We start from the raw sequence: 10,630 nt of genomic DNA, 5'->3' as shown, positions 1-10,630 counted from the left end.
TCTGGTCCTCAATACGATTACGAAGCGTGGGGTGCCAGAAGGCGAGGAAGAGTATTTGCTTGTTTAACACTGAAGAAACAAACATAGATCTACGTCCTTGTTGCTTAAACCGGGTTCAATCTTAGAAATTTCATAAAATTTAAGCAACTTCTGGAGGATCACAGTTTGATAAATATGCGCATTTACACATAATAATGCGTTCTTCATCACATCCAGTAGGTCAGCTGTTATATAGGACTTCTGAGTTTATATTGTTTTTAACAGGAATACTCTGTGGATTATTGTGGCGCTCTACCTCAAATTTATCATAGAACTGTCTCACTCACCTCTAGGCCATGACAAATAAGACGAGGACATGCAGTGAATAAATATTACTGAGCAAAAGCTGCCTCTGGCTCTTTTCCGGTGTGCCCGCTTTTTTTTTTTTTCTCACCGTTTTGTTTTCATTATTTTTCTAGTTTGTGACATCTAGAATAATTTTAATGATCATTTTATGTACATCTATGGTAACTAAACTTGGTGCTCTATGGGGCTTTTCTACTCTGCTTCAGCAATCAAAGCTCTGTGTAAAAAATGTCTCATTCACCCATTCATTCAAGCACTATTTCTATATCTAAGTCCTTTCTGTGTAACATTCACATACATTCATAATCTGATGGATGCATCAGAGAGCAACCTGGTGTTCAGTGTCTTTCCCAAGGGTACATTGGCATGCAGACTGGAGCAGCCAGGAATACACCAACCTTCCGATGAGTAGGTGGCCTAAAAATATATATCTATATATACATATACACATATACTGGCTATCAGCTTTTCTTTGGACTTTGGGAGTCATACAGGTAGTTTAAAGATGTAAGAAAATATACTACAGGCACAAACTCCCCACTTAACCCTCTTTGGGGGAAAAACTGCCACTGATGATTCCTGGAGCAAACACAGAATTAGAAGAGAAAGTATAGCAATTTTTCTTTATTACAATTGTTGTCTCTTATTTTCAATCAGGTGAAGAAAAATACCTTTTTTGTTCAGTATAATAAAATATGTTAACTTTATTCATTTCATGAAGAAAAACAATGACAACAAGAAAATAAAAACAGAAAACAAAATATTTTTTGTCTCTCCCTCTTTGTAAACCTGGAGAGCTGCTGCATTGCGTGGGAAGCAAATACAACGGAGACAGAGTGTGAGGGAGCGGTGGAGAGGCTGGACAGGTGGAAGGGGAGAAAAGCAGGAGGAGACATAGGATAATGACAAAAAGATAAGGCCAGAGACATACAAAAAAAAATGAACAGGAGGGTGGTGACTGGGCATTTCAGAGGACGTGGCGGTTGATTAGAGTAGGCTGGTGGTCCCGCGTCAGGACAACTGACAGAGTGTTCAGAGGTCGCTCTCTCCATACAGGGCGGTAGAGAACGACATGTAGTCGAGGGCTCCGGGGACACCGTCGGGGCCAGTGTACGGGGCCATGCGAGCGATGCAGTACTCGGCCTGGTCTGGAGGCAGCTCCCTGCGGAGCTCATCAGCTAAAATGTAATTCTAACAGGCATGACAAAAACAAACAAGATATGTTACAAAATTAGACAAACACAATCTAATACAAAAAGCCAGGAAACCAAACGATGATGGTCAAAAGCTCTGCAGAGCTGAGATGTACTGGAGATATTGCTGATAATCTCCTGTGTCCTTATGGTAGTCATGCCATTCATTGTTAGCACTCAGTTATTAACTATGACCACTTTAAGTCCAATTCTAAAGGATTAAGCTCCAAAAATAACTATGTTTAATTTTTACCAATATATATAGGCTGTGTGTTGTTTAATATAATACTTTACCTTATCCCCTGCCAGAACTTTGAAGGAGGCCATGACTTGGTCGGCGGTGTCTGTGTCGGCTGTTTCGCGGGACATAAAGTCAATGAATGCCTGGAAGGTGACGAGGCCCATTCTGTTGGGATCCACTATGCTCATGATGCGGGAGAACTCGTTTTCACCCTGTGGTAACAAAGAGGATGTATGAGAGACAATGCACAAAGCACTGCAAATGACTGACACCCTGCATGCAGTGATATATTTGTCCTACTGTTAATGTGCAAGTATGTAATAAACAAGCAAATTTTAAGCAGTGTTCAGAATAAATTGAATTGCACTTAAAAAATTATACAAGTCCAAAATAATATCAACAGCACAGTATTTGATCATATTTAAGGTTAAAAAAAAATCTCCTCATTACCGCTTCTTGTTAATAACACATAAACAAATGGTCATACTTGAAAACTGCACATGGCTTTACCAGGTTGTAACCCATGGAGATAAGGCAGGTTTTGAAGTCTTCAGGGTCCATGATTCCTGTTCTCTTCTACAAGATGTCAGCGAGGGAAAAACAAAACCAGGCGGAAAAGAGAGAAACAGAGAAGGAGGGGCAGGGATAGCCATGTGAAGCATTAAAGGTTAAAAAAAGAGTAGAATTAAGGAAGAAATCCACACAATCCGTGATGTGGATGTTGCAGGGTGAGGGGGAAACCACATAGGGAGATGTAGAGAGGAGGACGAAAAGCAAGAATAGAATAGAAGGGGAGGGATGGAAGTATAAGGGGGGAAAAGTGCAAAAGAAAAACAAAAAAAGAAGAAACCAGTTAAACCTCTCACCGCAAGGGTGTGGCTACAATTAAGTACCTGTGCATCGTTGGCGATATCGAAGCCCAGGCTGATCAGGCAGGCCTTGAACTCCTCCGCGCCCAGAGTGCCCGAGTGGTCCTGGGGTGTGGGAGGCCAGTGCCAGGCGAGGCGTCGGGGCCACAGGCCATGCAGCAACACATACAGGGGTGTCAGTGGTGGTGAGGTGAGGGAGTGGTGGTGGAAGGGGGCAGGACAGGTGAGGTGGTGTTGGTGGGGGAGGAGTAGAAGTGGGTGGGGGGCGGGGGTAGTGCACCATGCATGGTGGGGGCAAAAAGAGGTGAGGGGGTGAAGAGGGCCATGCACGAGAGATAGAAAACAGAGAACACAGTGCATATTCATTAGGATCTGGCAGGTGAACACACGGTGGCAGCAGTGCTGCCATGCTTGGCGAGGCATTCAGAGGCGTTAATGTGCAGTGTGGCAGGCAGACTACAGGACCTTGTGGAGAGGTTATTCATATCATTGATGGCACATGTACTTAGCAACACAATGATTATCTTTCTTAAAAGCAGAACTTTCTTTTTACCTTTCTTTGTACAGCAAAAACACTGGAGTGAGCACGTCATTAAACACTTCTCACAATTATAAGTCAAAGTCTTTTTTTTTTTTTTAAATCACAAAATCAGATGATTTAAGAGCGTCAGTTTGGGTTTTGAAAACAAATATTTTCAGTTTAATATGAGAGAAGATGAAGCAAACCTCAACTATTCCCATTTGAGAAGCTGTAAAAACCATTTTGTCCAGCTTTCAAAAGTAAATATTTACCTGAAGCTTTTCATTATTCTGTTATTTTTTCTCAGTATTGGCTAATCTGGCTTAATATCTGGCTAATCAAGCAATGTCAGGAAAGCTGTTCATTACACATGAACAAAGATAACCTTCAGAGAAAGATGTGAATCCTGAGACAACCAGGAAATACTTTTTGCTTTTTTCCTCAGTAGACTTTAAAAAGCAGATAATTGCAGCACTTTAGGTCCCCATCACATCTACCAACACATGTTTAGCTGAAAGCCCAGCTAAACATGTTTAAACCAAAGCAGGGCGAGGTCTACATTTGTGCTCCTGTGGGTTCTGATTGTTGACCTCGGGTATTGATTAACAATAGGACGGCTCCGGATGAAGGCATGAACTTATGGTAATGTGCGGGGGTGGGGTGATGGAGATAAATAAAATCTCATCCATAATTGATGCTGTTCCTGACATGTCTGCGCCAATGTAAACACTAAGCTCTGGAGATAGGAGAAGGAGATGTACAGAGGCAGCTATCCAAGGAAAGCCTGTAATGCTAACTTTAATATTCCTCTTCTGTGTTTCATCTTAATTTCACGTATCACAAAAGCATCCAGCTGAGCCTTGAGGCTCATTCTGCCAGACTACCACTTTTGCAAAAACGTCTGAAAGCTTTTAAAGATGAATGTTGCATCACTGAACTGTAAGTCCCTTTTCAACCCAGCCATAACCCTTGGGTGCACCCTTACGCGTTCCACAAACAAACTCTACTCTACACACTCGTTTTCTTCAAGTTTCTGGTTAAAGGATTGCTGTTAGCCACACGTCGGGCAGCATGACAGGATAAAAACATCATCTCAAACCGGTTAGGTTATACAGCCTCACCTCATCTTCTTTGCTTTGCTGGTGATGTCTGAATATACAGAAAAATGAGTGACTCCAAATGCCACAGTGTTACTTAAATCTGCAGAAGAATAGTTTGACATTTTGGAAAAATGCATTGTCTAATAGTAGAGGCAGTACATGGTTAGCCTAGAGCTCATAAAGCTCACAAAAGGGCACCTCAGAAGTTCAGAGTTTTTCCTGCATAGAGGAATTTTTGGCACATCCCAAAGAGGTTTTAGGTTGTTGCTATTGGTGCTTGTATGTGTAGAAACCCCACAGACCTGGCCAGGAAACAGTCTGAGTTAATACCCTTGTCAAACTGTGCAACTTGCACTTTGAAACCTTTTCATCTCATTTGCTGAATGCAAATGAGGTACAGCATGCTAATTAACCAGCTAGTGTCCGATGTCAGTTACTTGAACATGGAAAACCGTTTTTCTTCTTTTGTGTTTCCTGATTTAGCCTCACATTTATCAGACAAACATCACAGGTGCATCAAATTTGTTAGTGAAGGAACCTAAAAGCATATTTCCCAAATGTCAAAATAGTCACAAGTTTAAAACAAAGTAAAGTTGTCTGCAAATGTCCGGACCTCTCCAGTGTGTCTGCACAGTGCGAGTACTGACCCTGTCGAAGTGGTTGAAGGAAGCCCGGAACTCGTTCAGCTGCTCTTGGCTGATGCCCTTGGCGTCTCTTGTCAAGATCTGGTTCTCGATTTCGTTGATGGTACGAGCGATGGTGGTGAGCAGCTGCTCCCAGCCCACACGGATGTGCTGGAGGGGAGAGAAAGATGAAGGCAAAGGAAGTGTTAAGGTTGGCTAAAGAAGAGTTTCAGAGGGACTGGTTTTAGCTGAGCTTTAGCAGAGGTGGTTTGTAGATTGTTTTATGCCCTGTGTAAAGAGAAGAGGAAAATTGCAGCTCAGTACAAGGCAGATGTGTCAGATATAGCCTGTAAATTGTACTTTTGAAGAATAAAATGTTATAACAACTATCTGAATGCTTTGATAATGCACATTCTATTATTTGTCTGCCCTTTTCCTCTAACAGGTACAAAGATTACAATGAAAAGTAATGGCTGTCTATCAACTGCACTCCAGACTGAGTACAATTCACTCAGCTGTGTATAAAACAGCATCCTCCAAACTATGTTTAAGTCAACAAAGCCCATAAAAACAGCAAAACCATGTTTAAACCATCTCTCAGCACTGATTTTACAGTGTGTGGTACTCAGGGTTCAAATCCATTAGATTCTGCTCAAATATGAGCAGCTAGAAAATCGTCAAAACACAAACAAATATGCAAAACAGTTTACTAAACCAGCTGAGCATGGCAAACATTGCAACAGGAGCCAGTATTCTACTTGCTGGGGACTAGTTTCAACTGCAGATCAGTGAGTGTAAGACAGTGGCGTAAAACTCCAGTCCTCAAGGGCCAGCATCCTGCTTGTTTTTGTGATATCCTTGCCCTACCTGCTGCTGATTACCTGGATCAGGTGTGCTTTGCCAATAAGAAGCTGCAAGGGCAGGTTAGTTGGAAAACAAGTAGGAGAGCGGTCCTCGAGGCCTGGAGTTCGACACCTGTGGTGTAAGGAGAGGACTGTATATACGGGACTGACCCTTAAAGCGCGACATCATGGCTAACAGATGTGTTTCTTCTCTAATTTTTGAACAACAGCACATACACCAATGAGCTTTTAGTGAATTTATTGCTGGTTTTAATATTTTCATGTAATTTGTTGTGTGAGACAACAAGAAAGTAGATTAAGAAGAGATCTACTCTCATAAGAAAAAAGAATATCCTTCATTTACTAAAAAACAGTAGACAAGGTGCTTTTGTTGCTTCCCAGTAGCCGATTCTGGACAGTTGCCTACATAAAAGTTTGGAAAATATGTCTGTAATTATGCAGACAAAATACAAATTAGTTTGGCTTGTAAAAGCTATTCTTGGCGGGCACAGTTCCCCAAAACTTGGCTCATGAGCCAGAAAGTTGATACTGTACACTAAAGACCAGCCAAAAGCTTCATATTCGTAAAGACTTTCTTGTGGCCATGTAAACATACCGCCATCTATTGTTCTGTAGTGTTTGGAAACCAAGAAAACCAAAGTATTCACAGGACGCAGCCAAGTCAGACAGACGAGTCGAAGACCCGGAGTGAGAAGTGAAATTAGGAACACTAATGTGAATATTTGTTGGCGCCAGAAGAAATGTTTACCTCCATGGTGTAGTTGGTGTGCTTGTTGTCAAAGATGAGAGCTTCCTGAATGAGCTGGTGGTCTCCCTCCAGCTGGTCGATCTTTGGCTTGTAGTTGACGATGCTTTTCTCGTACTGGCGGAGGTGCGTCAGCTGGTCCTCCAGGGTGCCGTGCATCTCGATTGAGATGCGGCCAATTTCCTGTGTAAGCACACAGAGAAGGTTATGACACCTTTTAATGAGAACAATGAGTCACAGCAGAGATGAGGACATGCATACATGAATACATTCAAGAATAGCCAAAAATCAAATACCACAGCCTGACTTTGAAGCTTTTCATTCATCAATTATTTTTTTTTTATAAAGGGCAGCATCTCTGCTATTTTACTGAATATAACATATGTCACCATTATGTAAGTACCACCAGGATCAAGCTTTCAAGAACATAAAAATGTCTCCTTTATATAAAACTTTTGATTATGAAATTCTGTGACAGGAAAAAAAAAAATAATAACCCCTAGTTCAGACCTAAAGACCAAACCATCACTCTGGCCTCATTCTCAACTTATAATGTGCTCATCCAACTGCCGTTTCTGTTCACACTGACCTCCATCTTGGTTTGGATCCAGGGCCCGATGACATTGGCCTGGTTGGCAAACTGTCTGCGCAGACGCTCGTTGTTCTGCTGCCGGGCGTGCTCTTCAATCAAAGCCTGGTCGCGCTGCGGCACCAGCTGCCTGACCTACAGCAGCCGGAAGATTGATGGAAACACCCAATTGTGTTAATACTGACTCGTGTGACAACAATAAAGACGGGAACAATGCAACCTGTAATGAATGGAGAAACTCTTTTCCCCCACTTTTTAAAAAAAGATTGTCTCTCAGTGCTTCACTTTTCCATAACACAAGTTCTTATTCCCTTACTGAATATAAAAACAAATCTCTTATGCCACTAAAGCTTACCAAAGCATGAATTTGCTTTGACTGGAGCTGCCATACTCATTTTAAGTGACTTTAAAGAGCTCACATTTTCTTTGTTGTCTCTTTTGTTGCCTTCCTTTTTCTCCCCGTCTTTTGTTCTAAATTTAATTATCTCTGAATTATTATGCAGAACTGTGGGCAATAAAATGTGGGTTTGTATTCTGACTGATTAAATATTAAAAAGTAATAAAACCCAACATGACACAAAACAAGCTTTTCCTTCCCTGATGTTTTTCTCTTTACCAACTGTTCTCCCAAGACCTCTATTATTTACTATGTTATGCCTCATCCAAACTTTTTGTCTTGTACATTTTTGCTTTTATTTCTATCACAGGTTTTCTTTCTTTCGTTCTTTTTTGTTTGTGGTTTGGATTTATGGACACTCCAGATTACTTAAAAATCTGGATTAAGTAGTGAATGGATAACTGAAAGGAGAAAAAATGCACTAGACCCCAAATTTTCACTCATCGTGCACAGAAAAAAAAAAAAACCCACACACATGAAAATTCCAACAAATGAAAACAAAAAACATCATATTTTACATTTTTATTGATTGTATTACCTTGTCCCATTTGGCATTAATCTCCTGTGGATTGATGGTAGTATACGGGTTGGTGCCGGCAATATTCACATGATAGGTCTGCACAATTTTGGCAATCTCATTGTGAATTCCCAGGATGGCCAAGCGCTCTTTGTCAGCCTCTGGCAGCGTGGCTTTGAACTGCTCGTGGGCTGTGCTTAATCCCTGACACACAAAATGTAGACAAATAAAGACAACTGGTCTTTTTTGTGAATTATGAAATACAAAAATTTGAGTTTCAATTGTTTTGCCTAAAAACTGTAGTGATATAGAACTTATATTACACTGTGCAGAGATATTAAGAATGTCATATATAAAAAAAGAAAGAAGAAGCAGCCAAATTCAAACAACTGCATTTTCGTTTTTGTTCTCTTGATTGATTCATTAGTTAACCTCCTAGGACCTGCCGTCCACATATGTGGACATCACATTTTTGGTTATTTTGACCAAAATACTAAATTTTGCTCTACATGGGCCTGATATCCACTTACGAGAACATTATACTGCTACTGTTCTATCAAAATCTTAAATGAATATCCTCATTTGTGGCTCTCATGTTTCTTAAAAACAAAAATAAGGTAAAGAAAAAAAATCTGGAAATTCTGTTTTTACGTTCATCGGGCCCCAATATGCCCAAATATCAAAGAGAAATTAAAAATGCATGTCGTGGAAGAGTTCGGGTCTTAGGAGGTTAAGACAAACTTGCTTAGGTCTGCTTACATCTGCTTTCATGGTTTTAGACCAGATTCTGATAAAGTCAGACTTTGATATTGCGTTTAATTGCATTCCTGCTGTGAGTGAGATGAGAAGATCCATGTCTGTGTCAAATCTGTTTAATAAATGTTAGACTTTAGTCTGAAGCCCATCAAAAGAGAACAACATCCACCTGCTGAGAGTTTTAAATAAAAAACACTTCAGTTTTAAAGAGGCACCAGACAGTGCTTTATTTTATGAAAGCTTTCTGTAACAGCCATCCTGCCACTGGGCTGGAATTTTCCTTTGTTAGATCAAATATGATTTGTGGCAAAGAGGAAGTACCTCACACAATAGTGCAAACAAACCTGGAAGTGCTTAACTGTTAACAACAGGCTTCCTAACGCAATTTCAGTGCTAAGCAGCTATAGAGAGAAATTCAAAACAAACAGGCAGCTAATGTTATCAGTGCTTAATCATTAAGTAGCAAAACCTGCCTGCCTGTTGTCCAGTTTATAGTTTTCATATGGTCTTAGAATACTCCTGGAGTCATTTGACCTTAAAATTTAATTCAATTCAGTTTTATTTATATTGTGCCAAATCACAACAACAGTCACCTCAGCACCCTGAAATATTACAGAGAAAACTCCAACAATCAGATCAAGCACGGAAGGAAAAACTCTCTTTTAACAAGAAGAACCCTCTGGCAGATCCAGGCTTAGGAAGCGCAGCAATCTGCCACAACTGGATGGGCGTGAGGACAAAAGAGAGCCCATTCCCGTTGAACTCTGCTGTTGCTTCGTTCCCTGTTCTAGCCCACAGATCAAAGGCTCTGAATACTTAATGGAACTGAAGCTGTTAAATATTTAGATAATAGTAAATCTTAGTCCAAAACTTTTCAGAAGCACACTGTTCCGGTCATTTTAGAGTTTGAATGGTCTTTCTAAAACAGACGGTGTTGGACTAGCTAGGTGCAAAAGTTTTGGAGAATTTGTTTCCATATAACATTTAGTGGGATTGTTTGCTTTGCAACAGTCCTGCCAATAATGGAGTCATGAAATAAAACCATAAATCTTAGTATATTTATGAGTTTAGTAGTCTCACATCATAATAAGTACTCAGCAAAATGTAAAGTAACAACCATTATGACTTATCCAAAGCATCTATTTAGTATACTGAAGATATATCAACTTTGGTTTGGTCATATGTTCATTTATTACCATTATGTTCCACTAGAAGGTGCAATATGCTGTTAAGCTAGCAGGCAATATATTGCTTCTTCACATTAACTTGACATAGACGATAGCTGCTTAGCCAACGACATCAAGAAAGTAAACAAGCACACTTTCCAAACTAACAAACACCTCTGTTAACTTCTCAGCTACATAACCCCTGCTCTGTGTTTGAAGGCACATAATTCTATTTATTCCCTAAAGTCGTGTCTATTTTTCCCCATCTCACCTGGATCTCTTCAATGGTGTGGACAATAAATGTATCCTGCAGGTCCTCCATTGCGCCCTCCATCCAGTTGTTGAATGGAGCCGCTCTTTTGGCAAACTCAAGGTACAGCTGGTCGATGGTTTCAAGGAGCTTCTCTGTTCTCTGTTGAGCATTAAAATGTGATAAACATAAATTTACAGGGCTTTTATTGACCTTCAAAGTCTATCTGGGTGAAATTCAAGAATTTGCAGAGGCTTATTTTTTTGCATGAGCATTCACAAAGCTCATAGAGGGATTTGGGGGTTATATCTTCACAAATAAAGTCTCTAAACTTGAAAGGCTTTTCAAGGCCAGCAGGAACTCTGAAATTGTCGTCACAGCTTCTCACTGTGAGGAAAAACTCTTTCATCTCTAAATTTTTGCCCTCACCAGCATAAAGAAGGACAGGGGGAATTT

General features: G+C 40.4%; 1 protein-coding gene across 3 annotated transcripts in view; it reads right to left on the bottom strand.

The window, feature by feature from the left end:
* Window positions 1–954: 954 nt before the first annotated feature.
* Window positions 955–10,630, bottom strand: part of actn1 (actinin, alpha 1) — a 54,455-nt gene continuing 44,779 nt past the window's right edge. Inside the window, exons 14-22 of one of the 3 annotated variants that reach the window (XM_031733455.2) lie at window positions 10,196–10,336; window positions 8,024–8,206; window positions 7,089–7,223; window positions 6,503–6,682; window positions 4,916–5,062; window positions 2,673–2,753; window positions 2,290–2,355; window positions 1,833–1,991; window positions 955–1,536 (exon numbers count right to left, since the gene is read on the bottom strand). In XM_031733455.2, coding sequence (XP_031589315.1) covers window positions 1,378–1,536; window positions 1,833–1,991; window positions 2,290–2,355; window positions 2,673–2,753; window positions 4,916–5,062; window positions 6,503–6,682; window positions 7,089–7,223; window positions 8,024–8,206; window positions 10,196–10,336 — 1,251 coding nt within the window. In that variant the 3' untranslated portion in view covers window positions 955–1,377. The remainder of the gene's footprint in view (window positions 1,537–1,832; window positions 1,992–2,289; window positions 2,356–2,672; window positions 2,754–4,915; window positions 5,063–6,502; window positions 6,683–7,088; window positions 7,224–8,023; window positions 8,207–10,195; window positions 10,337–10,630) is intronic. The other 2 variants (XM_031733452.2, XM_031733453.2) reach the window with 2 other exon arrangements.

This window comes from Oreochromis aureus, linkage group 19, assembly GCF_013358895.1.
Source record: "Oreochromis aureus strain Israel breed Guangdong linkage group 19, ZZ_aureus, whole genome shotgun sequence".
Lineage (NCBI taxonomy): Eukaryota > Metazoa > Chordata > Actinopteri > Cichliformes > Cichlidae > Oreochromis > Oreochromis aureus.
The sequence above is the reverse complement of the archived record's forward strand: the minus strand, read 5'-3'. Positions and strand labels throughout refer to the sequence as shown.